Genomic DNA, 18,732 nt, shown 5'->3' on the forward strand with positions numbered 1-18,732 from the left:
GATTATGGGCATTCTCCACCATAGCTGACTCTTCTGGAATATTATTGAAATCTCCTATCTCCTAAAAGTGTTGAAACTTCCTTTTCTAAAAATATGTGCAATGGCTATAAATATTGAGGAAAGTTCTAGAAGCGCCCAGGCAGTTGCCTCTGTCTCTGCCACCTCCCTTCTTTTTTGGCTGAAGAAACCAGGAGAAATAGTCGGCTCCCTAGATTTCTTAGCAGTATCTTTCCTTTCAGCAGGACTTGCTTCCCTGTGGCCATCCTAGAGAAGAGCAATTATTCTGAGATTGCTAGGAGAATGTGAAGTTTTTCCTCCCCATGGTATATCCTTGTGTTGTATAAATATAATCTAACTCTAACTAAGAAATGTCACATCAGTAGTGCTGGAGGGGGAACACCAAAACGTATTTGAGAATAATAGCCATGAACTAGCAGAAGTAGCCCTGGGCTGTTTTTCTTAGACCAATATCCACCAGACAACAAAGACAGATATAAAGGACGCTCTGTAATGTAAAATTGGCCTGGTTCCTGAGCATAATGTAAAACTGAGACTACTAGGAAAGTAAACTTCCCCATCAGGAAGGAGCTGCAATTTTGCAGAATAGTAAAACAACTTGTCTTCTGTTTGTGTGTCTTTCAGGCTGGAGCAGGAAATACAAACGCTCGAATGTGAAGAGTCCCAGATATCAGCCAAAGAACAAATCATCCTAGAGAAACTAAAGGAGACTGAGAAATCCTTCAAGGACTTGCAGAAGGTGAATAAACCAAGTAGAATTTCTCTTAAGTCACACCCAAGGAGCAAGCCTCAGAAAAATGATGCCAGCTGGAGGCTAGTTTGAACTACATACTCTGTGAAATGAGGGCAGGCATATGAGGCTGGCTTGCTAGCCCTGAAACCAAGAGTAACCTGTTTCTTCTTTCTTGTTTTCTCTTCTTCTTCTTCTTTTTTTTTTTGTGGTACTGGAGTTTGAACTCAAAGCCCCCTTGCCCAGCAGACATTCTACCACAAGAGCCACATTTCTAAACCCTTTTCTAACTTTAGTTATTTTTCAGATAGAGTCTTCTAGTGTGGCCTTTGGCTAGCTTTGGATGACGATCCTCCTCCCTCTGCTTTCTACATAGGTGTGCTGCCACACCTGTCCTTAGGGAGGTCTTGTCTTTGTGTGTGGGGCCAACCTGATCTACTAGGAGACATCAAGAAGACTTATCAGCTAGGTGCTGGTGGCTCATGTCTGTGATCCTAGCTACTTAGGAGGCTGAGATCTGAGGATCACAGTTCGAAGCCAGCCCAGGCAGGAAACTCTGTGAGACTTTTACCTCCAATAAACTACTCAAAAAAGCCAGAAGTGGCACTGTGGCTCAAGTGGTGGAGGGCTCACCTTGAGCAAAAGAAGCTCAGGCACAGTGCTTAGGCCCAGAGTTCAAGCCCCAGGACCAAGGGGAAAAACAAAAAGACTCATTAAATAAATACCATTTACCTGTTGTACATATCCCCCTGCCTCATGGAAGGTCTTCTGTTGGATTGAAGAATTTTTAACCCAATTTCTATTAAACATGAAGCACATTCCCAGGGGCTTTAATTATACTTAGCTTTGTGAGTCTTTCCTTTATAAATGGCCAGAGTTGACACTGTATCAAAAGGACACAAATTCTAAGTAGAAAGAATGTGAAGACAAGGATTTTGCTGCCTGAAAAATGAGTGATACCACACAGTAAGGAGCAGGGAACCTGTAAGTCCCCTGTCTCCTTAGTACCCCCAGTGATACAAAAACTGTCCATCAGGAGGCTGAGGTCTGAGTTTCGAGGGAAGCCAGCCCAGACAAAAGAAAGCACATGAGATTCTTACCTTCAATTAATCAGAAGACAGCCAGAATTGAAGGCATGACCCAAGGGGCAGAAAGCCAGGCTTGAGTGAAAAAGCTAAGGGACAGCTGAGTTCAGGCCTCAGTGCCAGCCTAGTGAAATTGTAAGAGGGGATTTTCCTAGTATCACTTCTCGAACATAAACACGGCTATTTCCTGGGTCATTCGAATGCGTCTCTCAATAAATAGAAATTCAGTAGAAAATGGGAACGGTAAATACTTAACTGTTTCTCTAAATTTGTGGGTCCCAATCGAATTTCCTAGAAGACAGCTGAGTATGGGGGCTTTTCCAGCACAGTTCAATGTGAGGCCTGGGCCTGAGGGAAGGGCAGTTAAAGGGACGAGGGATTGTGTCCCACCTGTGCAGTAATGCTCTGCCCTGCTTTTCTTTCCACAGAGCTTCTCCACTGCGGATGGAGGTAAGTGCACTCCGCCCCATCTATGATGGATATTTTCCTCTTGATCTTGTCTGCTTAGCGGGTCTCATTCACATAGGCTTACCAAGAGACATGACATGTGACTTTGTAAGGGAATTGTAGGCATGGGGCAGCACTGCTGGGCTGGCAAGGCCCAGGAGGCCCACCTTCCTGGCCTCACTGCCACAACTGTTTATTGACTTGCTCCTTCCATTAGTTCTTGAAGGCTCACTGCCTGGGCCTTTCTTGAAAGCAGCTCAGCAAAGATCCGTGCTGAGGTCATGACCAGATTGGAATCAGGCACCTTGTGGAAAGGAGGTGGGTTGTCCTGGTGACTAGATTGCACCACACATCAGATCATTCAGTGTTTAGGACATTCTTCCAAAGCCTCTGGTGTTTTCCTTTTTCTTTCTCTCTTCCACTTCATCCCTTTTTTCTATCCCTATTTCCCTCCTTTCTCCCTTCCCTTCTTCTTCCCTTCCTCTTTCCTTCTTCCTTCCTGTCTTTCTTCTTTCAGACACTGGAATTTTTTTGACCTGGGAGAAGAGAATCTATGACAGTTCTTGCTACAAGAAAAACAAGTGATAGAAGAAGATGAGACTTGTAGAGGAGACACTTGTTTTGAATTTTGAGGGTGGAACATGAACTAAGGGGGTCACCTTGGGGTATTGGGGTGTTGCATGAGGAGGAGAACATGTGTCCATCTGGTCAGCAGGAAGGCACCACTGGGTTGTACTGGGGATGGGACACATGCACCCCACATACTGAAGAGATCATATTGTCACATTCTGTATGGTTCGTTCTCTCTCTCTCTCTCTCTCTCTCTTTCTCTCTCTCCTTTGCACACCAAGACCTTGCCTGGACTTCTTTCTGATAACTAGGAGAGAGAAGGGACCTGAATTTCCCACTGAGTTGGGGGTGTGGGGTCGTAGTCTGACGTAACAAGCAGAATAGAAAGTACATTATACACTCTCACCACCAGCCCTCATCGTTTGCACCCTGAACTGTCATTTTGCCTTCTCACTGTTTTCCCCTGCTTCCTAAGCATTCATAGAGGTTGAAGCATCTTAATCCTCACTGATAGGGAAGAAAGTTGCCCATGACTCCCATCTTCCATGTTTGGGAGGATGTGAAATTCTTAGGGAGCCCAAAGAGGGGTTTTCCTGGTCTCACCTGCCACCCTGGCTTTTGATTCCTGCCACCTGGGGTTCTTACCACAGCACACCAACTGGTAAAGAGAAGCATCTGAAGGAGAGAATAGAACACACGCTTCCAAGAATGCAATGAGGGTAATGTAATGCCTGAGGGTAAGAAGCACATCCTACTTGAAAGACTCTAGGCTATTTTTTTCATTCTTTGTTTCAAAAGCTTAGTGCTGTCAAACTCTCTTAGAATCTATCAACGGTTGCTGCTAAGCATTAACAAGAAATTCATATAGAACAATAATGGCTTGGGAAATCTCAGTTTCTGAGACATTTCTGATTACACCATCTGACTTGGATTGCTCTCACTGTGTAGATGCTACCAATAATCAACCAAGCACCGCCCATGTAGGAGGAGACAAGAAGGTTTGGAAGTGCTGCTTGTTATCCTTCCTGTTGGTCTATCATGTTGTTATCCCTCCTGACTGGACTTTGGACCACTCCCTAACGATGTATTGAGGAAGATTCCCTGGCCATTTTTGTGCCACTCTCCATTCGCTTATCTCTTAGCAGAGGACAGATAGCCCAGCCTCCCAAGGACCATGGCCATGGAGCTTGTAGGCAGTGAGTGCTGGGGAGGGGCACCTGTATCACCTTCTCATCTGTCTGGAAACTGTCACCCAGAAGAGACTGAGACATAAGTCCTAAATCACAAGTGCTTTTAGGTGCTGAATCTAACTGTGGCTCTTGCTATCTGTGACCTCCAGTGATTCTATTATGCATAGAACTTACCAGACATGCAAGAGACTAGAGTATGAGCTCTTACTTGATCTTCATGGCTTGAGCTTCCATCTTGCCTGAATGCAGAAAGGCAGATTCCCTGACACCACAGATTTTTGGAAATTGTTCTTCTAGTCCCAGATTATTGCTATGTCTTCCTATGGACTGCCGTCACCAAACTGCCTCTACCTTTCAAGACTGGCCTCCCTCAGACTGTGCTCTCTCTGGTTCTGCCTTGTTTGATTTGAGACACATCCTTCCGTAGCTCCCTACAGTGAGAGTAGATGCATGTCTGCAACCTAAGTTCAGGAGTCAATGGAAGGTCAATTCAACAACATAGAAGGTAATTTTCAACTTCAGACATGTGGCTATTCTCAGAGCTCTTGATTCAAATCCAAACCCATCTGCAAGGGTCTCCAAAGGCTTTTTCAAAAGTCTGGCTTCATTTCTTATAGCAATATGCCCAACCATGTCCAGGATTCAAACTAAGGACATAAATACTGAGAAAGTGAAAGTAACCTGAAATGTTTTCCAACCCAAGATCTGCTTGCCTAATCCTTAAACCCTATTCATTCTTCCCAAATGGTTGATGTGGAAAAGTTCATTCTCTAAAAGGAACTCTACCTTTTTTCTAAGAATATAGTGATCTGCTATCGGTATATTCTGATGGTTTAGGCTCAGATGAATTGGTGAATGATCTGGTTGGTGCAGAGCATCTATTTATAGTCCTCTTCAACAGGAAATTAGAAAAAAAGAAAGAAAGAAAACTGCCACTGCTACAGCAGTATCAACAGGAGGGAAAAAAGGGGGGCAGGTATGGAGATATGGAGGAAGCAGAGGCTACAGAACTGGTGGGTGCTAGGAGGAGGAAAAGGAGGAGTTAAGAGCACCATGAGCATCACTTGTAGCCAGTGAGCCCAGCGCTGTAGTGTAAGAGAAACTGGTGAACAGTGATACAGGTTCCACTGGGGGCATGCTGGAAGATACGCTGTGCACAGTTAGATGTCATCACTGATGAGTTCCGGGATTCTTTGACTTGGTTGTGATATATGGAGCCCAGCTTTCCAGAATCTTCCTACTTCACTTTCCCACTTCTCCATGGAAGATGCTCAGATTCTTCTTGACTTACTCCAGGGTTTCCCTTTCTCTTCTGATAGTGCAGTGTGCCTGCTAATGTTTGTGCAAAGCGGAAGCCCTCCCTCCTTTGCACAGCAACACTTCCTGTTGCTATCAGTCAGCAAATGGTGAGTTCACTGAGTAGTGTTTCTGTCTGAAACCTAGCCTGAAGTGTTGAACTCATGGGGTAAATTCTGGAGTTTGTTTCAGTGCGTATAAAATTGGTCTTTTGAATGTGTAGGGCACATCCAGCTCCATTTCCAATTCAGCTGTACTGTCTATTACACAATTTTTAATATGTTGTTCCATTTTTGGTCAATCTCAAGTTGTTAAAGCCTCTTATTGTCCCGTCTCCTTCGTCTCTCCACCCTCTGAACTCATTGTCCTAGACTCTAGAACATTCTGATGACTCTTCCCATGCCCAGAGCAGTCCTGGGGCTTGAGCTCTCTGGCCAGGATCTCTCCTGCCTCAGCTACTCTGCTGAATACGAGTCATTGGGCAAATGCTGGGCTTTGTTAACTGTGATCCTCCTGTTCAGCAGCCACCTCAGCAGTCCATTGTGTAGGGAAGACAAGCTGCTGTCTCGACTGTCAATCCATTGGGTCTCCTAACACTGAGCCCAATTGTACTCCCTGTTCTCTGCTACCAGATATACTAAATTATACTTCCTCCCAGCTCCCCAACCTGTCAATCCTCTATTCACCAACAGCAGAAATGTCGCTTGAGATGGAGGGGAACAGCAGAGCGGCTAGTAAGTCCTGGGGAACACTTTGGTTTTGAGACCAGGACTATCCAAGGGGCTTTCTCTGAGCTTGATTAATGACATGAGTGCTCTGCTATTCTTATCTCTGGAGCCCTTTCCTTCCTAAGCCCGACCTCAGATACAGCGTGTACAGAAGCCACACAAAGTTGACACTAGCCCTTGATCTCACTGAAGACCAAAGAGAAGGGAATTTTGAGGAAATAATCAAGTCTTTTACTTCCAGCTTCAGGAGACTCTTGTGATTGTGATTCTGGTCTTTGTAGCACTTAATCTGCACTGTGCCTTGTATTTTCCTTATTGGAGTTGCACAAATTGAAGCTAATGAGACAGAAGCTGGGTGGAGAAGATTTTCAAACATATGAGTTCATTGCAAGAATCCTTTGGGAATTGTTTGTATATTATGGGTATATATTTCCAAGTCTCCTCAATCCTGAAATTGCTTCTTAGTTTCTGTGGTATATTGGAGGGGAAGGGTTAGTAGCAAATGAAAGACTATTTGTTTCTTGCTAATTTTTCTGGATCCTTAAAAATAATACATTTATGAAGATAGAATTCAAAGGCAGCCAGGCAGCCATGCACAGATATGTGCTTCTGAAATCAGAAGGATACAAGCAATAAGTCTCTGTACCAGAAATACACCGAGAATCAGGGTTTAAATAGGGAAAAAAACCCACAAACATACGCACATACAACTGGAATTTTCTAAAATTGCACAGTTAAGTTTTGCACTATCTGCTCTAGGTAAGATTTTGTTTAAAACAAACTGAGTAATGACATGTTTACAATTAAAAATTATTAACATTTGTGTCAGTAGAAATCTTTCCTATAGGTCAACCTGAATATTTTTTTTTTGTTTTTTTGTTTTTTTGTTTTTTTTTATTTTATTTTATTTTATTTGAAAACATACTGTACGGAGGGGTTACAATTACATGGGCAGGATAATGCATACATTTCTTACCAAGCATTGCAGCCTCCTCCTTTGTTTACCCTTCACCTCCCTTCCCAGCCTCCCCCCTCCCCCCACCCAATCCTACCCCCCCTCCCTCCCCCCCACCGACATTGTAAAGCTGGTTTTGACATGACATTTTGTACTTCTCATTGTTGCAACAGGTCCACCTGAATCCTTAAACGACTTGTTTGTCCCCGTCTCCTCCACATGTTATACTGACATCAAATATAGTGAAAGCGGGGGTTACACTGTGGGGGAGGGACATACAAAGCAACAAAGAAATAATATTATAAATGCGTTAGAAACACATGCATGAATGAAACAAAAACATTAAAATACATATTTGAGGGTTCGTTTTCCTAACATCACATTCTCTGACTTTTTCCGCTTGACTCATACCTATACTAGATATTGCAAATAAGGGAAACCATGGGACCTATGTTTCTTTGGGCCTGGCTTACTTCACTTAATATAATTTTTTCCAAGCCTTTCCATTTCCTAACAAATGGGGCAATGTCATTCTTTCTGATGGAGGCATAGAATTCCATTGTGTATATATACCACATCTTCTTGATCCATTCATCTACTGAGGGGCATCTGGGTTGGTTCCATATCTTAGCTATGGTAAATAATGCTGCAATAAACATAGTTGTGCTGGTAGCTTTAGTGTGGCCTTGTTTGTGGTCATTTGGGTAAATGCCCAAAAGTGGGATTGCTGGGTCATTGGGGAGCTCTATATGGAGTCTTTTGAGGAACCTCCATACTGCTTTCCAAAGTTCAACCTGAATATTTTTATGAGGGAAATAAATCCCTCCTTATTTTAATATTAGAGTAAAGGAAAATCAACACAGCTATCATATCTGTCATGTTCATAGACTAAATGTACATGTCTATATCTTAGCATAGAGACTCACAGACTCACATACAGACTCACAGAATTCTAGGGATGAACAGAACTGGCAGTAGTATCTGGCCAGACCTGGGCTGGATCTGTATATTTCAGGATAGTTAGATATAGAATGAAGGAACTAAAAACATATAAACCAAAGCTGTACTACAAAGGACCCACATACTCCACATATTGGCAGTCATTTATACTAGGGGGCCTTTTTTATTTTGTTTTGGTTTGGTTTTCTGGGTAAGTCGTGGGGCTTGAAATCTGGGCCTAGGCGCTTTCCCTCAGCCCTTCAGCTCATAGTGAACCACCGCGCCACCTCTGGTTTTCTGGTGATTTATTGGAGATCAGAGTCTCACGGGCTTTCCTGCCTGAGCTGGCTTTGAACCTTGATCCTCAAATCTCAACCTCCTGAGTAGCTAGGATTACAGGCGTGAGCCACCAATGCCCAACCAGGGGGTCTTTATGGGTGCGCCAAGATATACTTATGAAGTCAACTTGGGTATCAGCAATGGAACTCACAAACCTTCCCACTTGTTTAACTAGAGACTTGGGTGCTGATGACTTGGTAGTTGTGGGTAAACAGCTTCCCAGCTCCTCTCCACAAGTTCTTGTACCTCAAAGGACATGTGGCATGATCTCATCAAGGAGTCAGCCTGTGGATGGGGAAGGACAGAGCATGTGAATTAATTTTAAAATCTAGGAAAGGAATTTAGCAGCACTGATCCTCAAGGAATGTAAACTTCAAGAGAATATATTGATATGATCAGTGCTGTGTAAGGGAGACTCCATATACTACTACATCCTCATCCTTTATATTTGAAGATGCTGCAGATGAATAGAGAAGTAAACAGCAAATGCATTTTTAAGGTGTAATGTGATCAGAATCTCATTTAAATATATTTTTTCTACTTTTATTTGTTATTTGCATATGTGCATCTACTGTGGAAATACATGCAAGCAAAGCTATGCGAGAAATCAGATTTCATGTGTTAACTCCTTTGTCCAGGCTGCCTTTTGGAATGGGGAGTTCAGATTCATTATCAACGATGGCTAATAGTGACTAGAATGTGTGTAGCATACCCACCAATGGCACTTATCATTAGGATTCTCTTGGACGTAATCCATCTTGCTTTAGGAATGTCCTTTGGGAAATTTACACAACCTGAGGACTGTTTGTATGGCACTATAATGACAGACATTCTGGTGGCTTGGTGTTTTAAAGGCTTAGATTCTATATAAATGGACTTATTTAGAATCATTGCTTTACAGAAGCAGGAAGCCTATTCCAATCCCTTATCTAAACACAGAAGGCCTGCTTTCGCTGTCACACATTATCGTCATGCCTCTGTGAGCAAATCTCAACCTCCTTTCAGACTGCCTACTCTGAGAGTTGGTTCCAGCTGTTGAAATATACTTCCTGATGGAGATATTATTTGTCTGTCCCCATCTTCCACCTGCTGGTACTTATCCTGCTCCTGGAACTGCTCAGAACAAGTCTGTTCTGAGCTTATCTTCCTAGATCCTTACTTTTCCCTTAAGGCTAAGCAGTGCCCAGCCTCTTGTGCTTATCCTGGGTTGATGGGATAGCTTTGAGACACTCTGCATCACTCCCCACTTTGTCTCTATTCTTCCTAAAAGGTGGTGCTCAGTGTACTCTGAGGTAAACCAATCACACCCCTCCAAAGAAAAATAGTACGTGACACCATAGGCATGTAGCTGACCCCACGGGTCCTGTGGCCTTTAGTTTCCATTTCTACAGTAGAACCTCAGCTTTGGTGGTACAGTGGCTCCTGCTCAGCCTCAACATCTGTCCCAAGCCAAGCCTGGTATCTGAATGCTCCCAGTGGAAACACCCGTTCACACACACAAACACAACCTACAAAATTCTTTTATTTCTGAACCAAAAGACAAACATAAGAGTGAGGGATGCACCTTTCTGCCTTTTGTCAACTTGAGATGACTGATCTGTTTCTTCTCATTGGATTGTCTCTCCGGAGCATTGGCGGTCTCCATTCCAGGTAGGGAAGGTGGGAAGGGAGTGAGGTCATAGCGTTTGAGGCACTGAGCTCTGGTGGTGTCTCCCATTTCAAAGAGCAGTCCCCCCACCTCCCCATCCTGTGTTTACATATTGTATTTCTGCATCTGATTCCATTTGAAGCAAGGGTGTGAATGCCATCTCACATCTAAAGAGTAGTCATTGTTTTTCACCCCTTCACTGATAGAAATATTACATGTTGGAACCAAAGGTAGTGTCACGTGGCGCTAGATGGCCGTAAATCAGCACTTACAGGACATGATCACTCGACCAGTAATGGGTTCTGGTGATTGCCCTAACCACTAAAGCATATTTTTCTCTCACTTTCATGGGAATACAAGGTCTTTGTGATGATCTAGACATACTACACCTCTAGTAGTACTAATCTTTCTAGAGATTAGGCAAATCTTGAACGGCAATGAAAATGAGATTCATCTGTATTGTTTCTGCCTGATTATCCCATACCAGTACCAGGTAGTCTCTTTGAAACTTAATTCTAGAATTTAGCAGCCCAGGCTGCCACACTCCTTCTGTGGAGTTTAGAAATTCTTCCTTGTTTGGGGGATGTTTAATTTAATTTTTGTGCCAGTCCTGGGGCTTGAACTCAGAACCTGGGTGTTGTCCCTAGGTTTTTTGTGCTTAAGGCTAGCGCTTTACCACTTTGAGCCTTAGCTCCTTAGACTTAAGAGTCTCATGGACTTTCCTGACCAGGCTGGCCTTGAACCACTATCCTCAGATCTCAGCCTCCCAAGTAGCTAGGATTACAGGCATTTGCCACTGGCACCTGGCCCTCGTTTTTATTATTTTTCTTTTTGTGCTGGTCCTAGGACTTGAACTCAGGGTCTGGGTGCTATTCCTGAACTTTTGCCCAAGGCTAGTACTCTACCACTTGAGCCATAGTCCTGTTTCTGGTTTTCTGGTAGTTTATTGGAGGTAAGAGTCTCATGGATTTTCTGCCTGGACTGGCTTCAAACCACCGTCCTCAGATCTCATCCTCTTGAGCAGCAAGGATTACAGGAGTCAGCCACCAGCACTCAACCTCTCGTTTTTATTTTTAAAAGCAGAACTTTGAGTGGTCAGTCTGCAGCACCTCTCCTGGCACCCAAACTCTTGAAATAAAACCAACAATAAAGGAACTGGGACCCTGAGCCCAAAGCAGTCAGAGTCTTCGTAGCCATGGGCACTTAGTGACCTTCTAGTGTTCTCTACTCATCAGAATTTCACTCATTTCCCAGGGATATTCTTCCTGGCACTTTTCAGTCTGGCAGCTATTTTTTATGACCAAAAAAGGATTGAAGCAAAATCAGATATGAGAAGCTGGGTTTTGTTTTTGTTATTCATCAACATCATGGATTCACCAACTTTTTTTAAACAATGAAATTGTATTATTTTACAGACCTGAAGGTTTGAAATCCAGGCTCAGTGTTCTTGATGATGATATGGGATCCTTGTGAGCCCTGTGAATAAGAGCCTATTTTGTGGCTCCTCCTTGCTACATAAAGGATCGTGTAACTTTTATTTAGCTATTTACTTTTAGTAATAGGATTTTTAATTGATACACGATAATTATGTATCTTCCTGGGGTGTAATGTGTTAATTCAATATATGTATACAGTGTGTACTGATGACATCAAGATAATTAGTGCTTACATCTCTGTCATTTTCTTGTACTGAGAACCTTTGAACACCTCTCTTCTAGCTCCTTATCATATGTATGAGAAGTTATTCGAAGCTAGAGGCATCCTACCATGCTGCTGTGAAATATTAAGGTATTCAATGAAATTTTAATCACTGGCTTTCCACATGAAAGGGAGAATCCACTCTGTAAGATTCTTTTTTTTTTTTTTGGGGGGGGGGGGGGTCCGATCATGGGGCCTGAACTCTGGGCCTGGGCGCTGTCCCTCAGCTCTTCTGCTCAAGGCTAGTGCTCTACCACTTGAGTCACAGCACCACTGCTGGCTTTTTTCTTTTTGCTTATGTGGTGCTAAGGAATTGAACCCAGGGCCTCAGGCATGCAAGGCAAGCGCTCTACCACTGAGCCACCTTCCCAGCCCGAGAATCCACTCTGAATTTCCTCATTTTTATTGTTTATATCACAACAAGCAATTTTACATGTCCAACATTAAGAGCAGCTTGACTATACACACACACACACACACACACACACACACACACACACACACACATTATATCTTATGATCAGTGGGACAAGACTATACGTGTGTAGTTTTATTCAATAAGCATTCACATTGCTTGTCCATCAGGTAGCAGGTTGCAGTGCCAGCTACTAGAGATTCCTTACTGGATGATTCTAGCTAAGCTTCTTCCTTAATGGGTGACAGTCATGATCTGCATGGCTACCATACTTCTGCTATTCTTTACACACCACTGACTCATGAACTATACAAGATGTTCATATCACTACAAAATACTAAAGCCGTACATATGATACCCAGAAATGAGGTGTGACCTGGGTAGGATCTAGGCCAGAAAAGCATGCTCTTATACTTTATATGGGCCCTGATCCTCTTCTCATGCCCACTGAAAGTCAAAGGAAAAGTCTATGTCAAGTGACAGAATTAACAGTGATGGAATTTATCATCCGTTTGGGATGCAGTCTTGTTTTGTATGTTCTTGGACTGATTCTGAAATGCAATCATGCCCATTGTTCTCTTCCTTAACTGTATCCTGCTTCCTCTTCTGTTGACGACTCACAGCCCTAACAGTTGCTTTCCGTTTGCAAAAGGTAGAAATAACAGGGTACAGGGGCTGGGAAGGTGACTCAGTGGTAGAGCGCTTGCCTTGCATGCCTGAAGCCCTGGGTTCCATTCCTCAGCACCACATATGCAAAAAGAAAAAAGCCGGAAGTGGCGCTATGGCTCAAGTGGTAGAGCGCTAGCCTTGAGCTGAAGAGCTGAGGGACAGTGCCCAGGCCCAGAGTTCAGGCCCCATGACCGGACCCCCCAAAAAAAAGAAATAACAGGGTACAAAGGAGGGTATATGAGGGCGGGTCCTAACTTCCCCTGAGAACTATCCCTCTGAACTCCAGAGCTCTGGGGCCACAGCAACTTCTCTTCTTGAAATTCACACCTTTGCTTTTTGGCAGGTATCTTCTCCAAGGGCATTACACCCTTCTCCACACTTGACTGTTTAGAACCTATGTGCTAGAAATATCAACCCCACTGAAGGGCTTTACTCCTTCAATAGGGTCCCCCCACCTGATGAAAGACCTACAAGGGCATTAGAACCAAACCGAGGAAAGCAGAGGATAGAAGTGAAAAGCACCCACCACAGCAGCCATCAGTTATTTATTCTTCATTAATAAAATGAATATGTCACTCAGCTGTCCCACTAGATTACTAGAAGGAATGTTTTATCTACTCTGCTCTTACTGATGTCAGTGTGGAATGTGTACAAGTCGGCTATTAAATGTATCATTTAATAAAAACACACTTCCACACTCCAGTCAGTCTAGCGACGAAACTTCCATTGAACTGCCTGGTGTCCTTGGTCCCCTTCTCCAGATGGTTCCTCTTGGAGATTTTGGAGATGTTTTCTTCATGTACTTTTGCTTAGGATCATGGAGCTCTTGCAGAGGCTCTTTCAGGGGCACTCCAGAAAGGCCCCCCCCTTTGACGGAGAACAACAAGAGGGGAGAAAGATGATGAGAGTCTGAACACTGGTAAACATATATTATATATGTGTATGAAAGTAACATAATGAAACTCGCTTAAAATCATTTTCAGAAAAAAGAAGAAAGCCCCTATTTTTTATTTTCTTATAAGATGAGCAAAAGTATGAGTTCCATTTGTCCCTCCCAAGCAGTCTTCAGGTTCCTCTAGCTAGGTCGGCCTGAGCGAAGCTTGATGTCAAAGGGGAACTGGACTGTTCTTGGTGGTTGAAGATGAAATCATACAAGAAGAAAGAGGTTTTGGGCACCAGAAAACATAAGAGGTTTAAAAATTGTACAGATGCAGGGGCTGGGAAGATGGCTCAGTGGTAGAGCGCTTGCCTTGCATGCCTGAGGCCCTGGATTCGATTCCTCAGCACCACATAAGCAAAAAGAAAAAAGCCGGAAGTGGCGCTGTGGCTCAAGTGGTAGAGTGTTAGCCTTGAGCTGAAGAGCTGAGGGACAACACCCAGGCCCAGAGTTCAGGCCCCACGACCGGACCCCAAAAAAAAAAAATTGTACAGATGCAGAACCGGGCATTGGTGGCTCAAATCTGTAATCCTAGCTTCTCAGGAGGCTCGAGATCTGAGGATTGCAGTTCAAAGCCAGCCTGGACAGAAAAGTCCATGAGATGCTTATCTCCAGTTACCCACGAAAGAATTGGATGTGGAACTGTGTGGAACTGCATTAGCCTTGAACCCAAAAGCTCAGGGACTATACCTAGGCCCTGAGTTCAAGCCCCAGGTCCAGCATGAGCTCACATACACACAACTGTACAAATCCAGAATAAACTATTATTTGGGCTGGAGGTGTAGTTTGGTGTTAGAGCACATGTTTGGTATACACAAGACCCTAGCTCCAAAAAGAGGAAAGGAGGAAGGCAGGGAGAGAGGGAAGGAAGGAAAAGAGCAAAAATATTGAATTAAACTAAGTTTTATTGTCCTACTGGTTCGTATCCATCCTGATTCACAGTTTGCTGTATTATTGGCTGAGAACTGAAGCAAAATATAAATACTTGCTTATAACATATTTAAGATAAACCGTCAGCTCCTATATAGTTTCCAGAATTATTAAATAAAATTCTCAGAGGTGTAAGTCAGAGTTTTGTTGTTGTTGTTGTTTGACAGAGGGTAAATTTTGCCCCTACTTTTTCTTTAAAAAAAGTTTTAAGGGGAAGGGGAAGAACAGAAACAGTAGGAAAAAGGAAGAACCAGTTCAGCAGTGATACTCACTAAACACTATGTTGGAAATGAACTATATAACTTGGCAGGGAGGAGTAAAACTGTTTTAATTATCCTCAAGTAATGGTACAATGGGGTTTCAATTCAACATAGCAGTTTGTGAGAACAACGCATACTGATCAGTGTCAGTCCTTTCATTATGCTTTCCCATCTCTCGCAAACCACCCATCCCCCTCAATTTACCTGGTTCCATTTTCACATATATTCAGAGTTTCTTAAAGGGTTCCCCTAGAACCACTGGGCTAATGAGAGTAGACGTAGAAAGAGAGAAGAAAGTAAATGCAGAAAGAAATTGGGGTCACATGCCTGAGGAACCTGTGGATCCTTTGAAGCTTTTTGTTTTATTTGGAGGAAAACTGCATTTGGATATTGAATTTTATAGCAAAAACATCAGAATTTATTATAAAAGCATACTATAATGCTTAAAATATTCTGTACTATTTTAGAACTAATACATGTAAAACATGTAAATATAAACTCACATATATAACCCTAAAGAAACTAAGCCATCAGAAGTGATCCAGTCCCAGAGCCGAATCACATTTAATATGGGTTAAAAACCACAGAACTCCCCCCCTCAAATTACATGTCTCTGTGTGTGTGTGTGTGTGTGTGTGTGTGTGTGTGTGTGTGTGTGTGTGTGCGTGCCAAGCATGGTGATATACATGTTTATGGACCCAGCTCTCAGAAAACTAAGGCATGAGGATCATGAATTCTGTACTATTTTGGACTACATAATGAGTTCAAGGCCAATCATCTGGAGACCCTGTCTCCAGATAGACAGATCCCTAGCTGGGTATAGATATGTAGAAGAATTTGGTTCTTTATCTGTTTTATTTTGAGGGTTTTTTTTCCTAAAGGAGAGTAAAAGATGCCCCCACTAAGTAGTAGTTCTCAGATTCTCTTTTCTTTCTTCCAGGTCTTACTCTCTCCAACATATTATTTATCACCACAAAATGTTGCTCCTCTATCCATACCCCATAAAGGTTTTATTCTTTCTGCCACTTAACTCCTTTCTCATGTAGATGAACAGAACCTTTCCAACATTGAACTCCTCACAAAAGGAGGCTGGTCTGTCTAGCCTCTGATGCCAGGAGCAGACAGAGGGAAAATGAAATTGGGCATTAGGGTGGTGGAAAAAAGGCAATTGGACCAACAATTCCATTGGTTGGCAGAAGGGAAGAGGCATTTCATAACATTCCCATGCTAATAATGTGTACCCAATCACAGATGGTTATGAAAATAAAATATTTTGTTCCATGTTCTGTACATTAGTGTGTCATTTTGTTCATATATCTTTGGATGTTTGAGATAACTGATATTGAGATTGACATGACCGATATTGTACCTACAAACCAACAATCATTATTGATTTCTTTGTTTATGTTCTGTGAGTGCATTTATAGTGATAAGATACCATATTTTGATCCCCAAACTATGCTTTTTAGTATATGTATATTTCAAGAACAGGCTTTTGGAGTCCAGGCAAAAACATAAATGTTTGTTCTGTTTCTCTGATGGCACATATTGTGTGGAAAACCATAAAATAATGGAGACAAGCATTTGCTTTGCCATCACAGTCTGCATGTGAGCACAAGCACTTCTGTGGCAAATATTGGTTGACTTTCCCCAATGTTGCCTGCTCAAGTGAAATCTTCAGTGTATATGGTAGAAATCAAGCTGTGGGTCTTGCTTTTCCATCTTTGTAGTGAAGTGTTAACTGAACAGATTGGATCTTCGGTCATAGCCAATGAAGCAATCTTGTTGCTGCTTTTTAAAAATTTAATTTCTGTGTGTACTTTTCATAGTTGTCGTTTTACACAAAGTATTTATGACTGTATTAAGACAATCAAATTAGACTCTTCCAGTAGTAGCATTGGTTTCACAAGTGCATATGTGAAGTACTTAGTATAGAATGGGTTGTAGGTAGATGCTGGCAGAGTAGGAGAACCATAGAGAGAATGCAGGAAGTAAACTAACCTTCAAATTATCTTTAAAAAAATGTCTATGATGCTGTCAAATCAGTCCCACAAATACTGATCCTCCTGGGTAGACATTGTTGTGTTGCCTTAGGTAAACTCTTCAGTCTCTGAACAGAGGGCTATGACAGAGCTGGGAGAGTAAAAGAAAGTGTATGGGAGAGGGAGTAGTTGACCTTGGCATTGATGAATGAATCCTATTTAAAACTCAAAAGGAGGGCATTTCATTCAAAAGGAGGCCATCTTAAAATCAGGAAATATTTAAATATCTAGTGGTGTTATTTGATTGTACTTGAGAGAGAAAAGCTCAAGTGGATCTCCCTCACACAGGTTGTAGATACTCATGAAGGGTTCAGGATTTGGGCCATGATAAGCAGATATATGCTCAAGAGTCTAGAACTCTGCCAGTGGAGAAAGATGAAAAGCAGTCTAGGCCAAGGGACTCCAGGCACCAAAAGATGCTAAGGAGCAACCTCAGAATAGTGAGAAATTTTAGCCTGATCAAAATGTACAGAGAAGGAGAGGCTATGAGAGAAGGCTGGAAAGCAGGGTTATATCCCACCTGAGGAGTTTGGTGTTTATCTGAAATAGACAAGAACCAACAGAAGGTGCCTGAGAAAGGTGAGAGCACAGGCTTACAGGCCCAGCAACTTCCTCTACAAATGGCCAGGTTGTAAGCATGTTAGACTTTCTGGACCACATAGGGGGTGTCTATCATGTATTCCTTTTCTTCTTCCTCTTCCCCTATCCTTCCATTCCTTTTCTCTTTCTTTACCTTTTGTCTTCCTTTCCTCCTTGTTTTACAACCTTTTAAAAATTTAAAACTCATTCTTTTTCCTCTGCCCCTACAATAAAAAAAAAAAGCTCCAGGAGGGAAAACGAGGAAAGTGAAGGGAGGAGTGACATTGTCCAAAAAAGACATGTACTCATTTCCTGATTTAGGAAATGGTAACTCTGTACACCAGCTTAATGATAACAATAAAAATTATAGATTTTTGAAAATCAGAGCTCCAATCTGCTGTAACTATCTCAGAACTAGGATGGGAAGAGAGATTGTCAGGTAAAGTCTGTTTAGGTAAAGTCTGTCAGGTAAAGGGCTGTTATGTTAAGCTGAGGAAGGCCTGGGAAACATGGGGAGGAAATGGATGAGGATCTCGAAGCAGAATTAACTCTTCCTAATGATTGCTTAGTTATGAGGTATTAGAAAGAAAAGGACAAAGTAGGTATGATTTTGAGTTTTCAAAATTGAGGGACTAAGAAGTGGTGCTGGTGCTATTATTTAACACCAAGACTGCAGGAGAGTTTTCAGAGAAGATGGAATCACTTTGAAGGTGCTGAGTCCAGTGTATGAGCATCATCCAGGTAAAGGGTATCTGCAGCCTGGTGCCTTTGTGGGTCAGGGACCATTTCTTCCCATCCACAATGTGTACCATACAAGGAGCCTATGAGGGAACAGTCATGGAATACTAAAGTGTCCCAAGTCTATAGGACAGGAAAGAACTGGTCTTTAGGAACACCAGACTGGCAGTATGTCTCGGGAAGAACTGGAGAGGATGAAACTAGGTAGTCCAGTCTCCTGTGGGAAGTCCAGGAGGAAAGGAGCGCCTCACATAGGGTAGTAGCAATGAGACAGAAAAAAAGACAGCAGGTGGGAGAGAGAGGGATGGGACAGAATTGCAAGGATGTGGTACTCTATAGGTAGAAGAAGAAAGGCCTTCTACAATATCGTGCTCAGACTCCAGTGTCACAGATGCTGCTGCTTCTGTCTTATCCTTTCGTGGTCCTCCCTGACTGAACTACTCAGGACATGTAATGCAAACTGTTTCCATATCTTTGCAGTGTTTATACAAATCCAGTTGTGTGGCGCATGTAGATAGC

The 18,732-nt window shown here is 42.6% G+C and overlaps 1 protein-coding gene across 1 annotated transcript in view; it reads left to right on the forward strand.

Moving 5' to 3' along the window:
- The window catches only part of Palm2akap2 (PALM2 and AKAP2 fusion), a 295,986-nt gene that overhangs the window by 103,257 nt on the left and 173,997 nt on the right, over positions 1-18,732 (forward strand). The window contains exons 4-5 of the mRNA XM_042695250.1: positions 643-757; positions 2,262-2,283. Coding sequence (XP_042551184.1) covers positions 643-757; positions 2,262-2,283 — 137 coding nt within the window. The remainder of the gene's footprint in view (positions 1-642; positions 758-2,261; positions 2,284-18,732) is intronic.

Source organism: Dipodomys spectabilis, unplaced genomic scaffold (assembly GCF_019054845.1).
Source record: "Dipodomys spectabilis isolate Male_0828 unplaced genomic scaffold, ASM1905484v1 ptg000006l, whole genome shotgun sequence".
Taxonomy (NCBI): Eukaryota; Metazoa; Chordata; class Mammalia; order Rodentia; family Heteromyidae; genus Dipodomys; species Dipodomys spectabilis.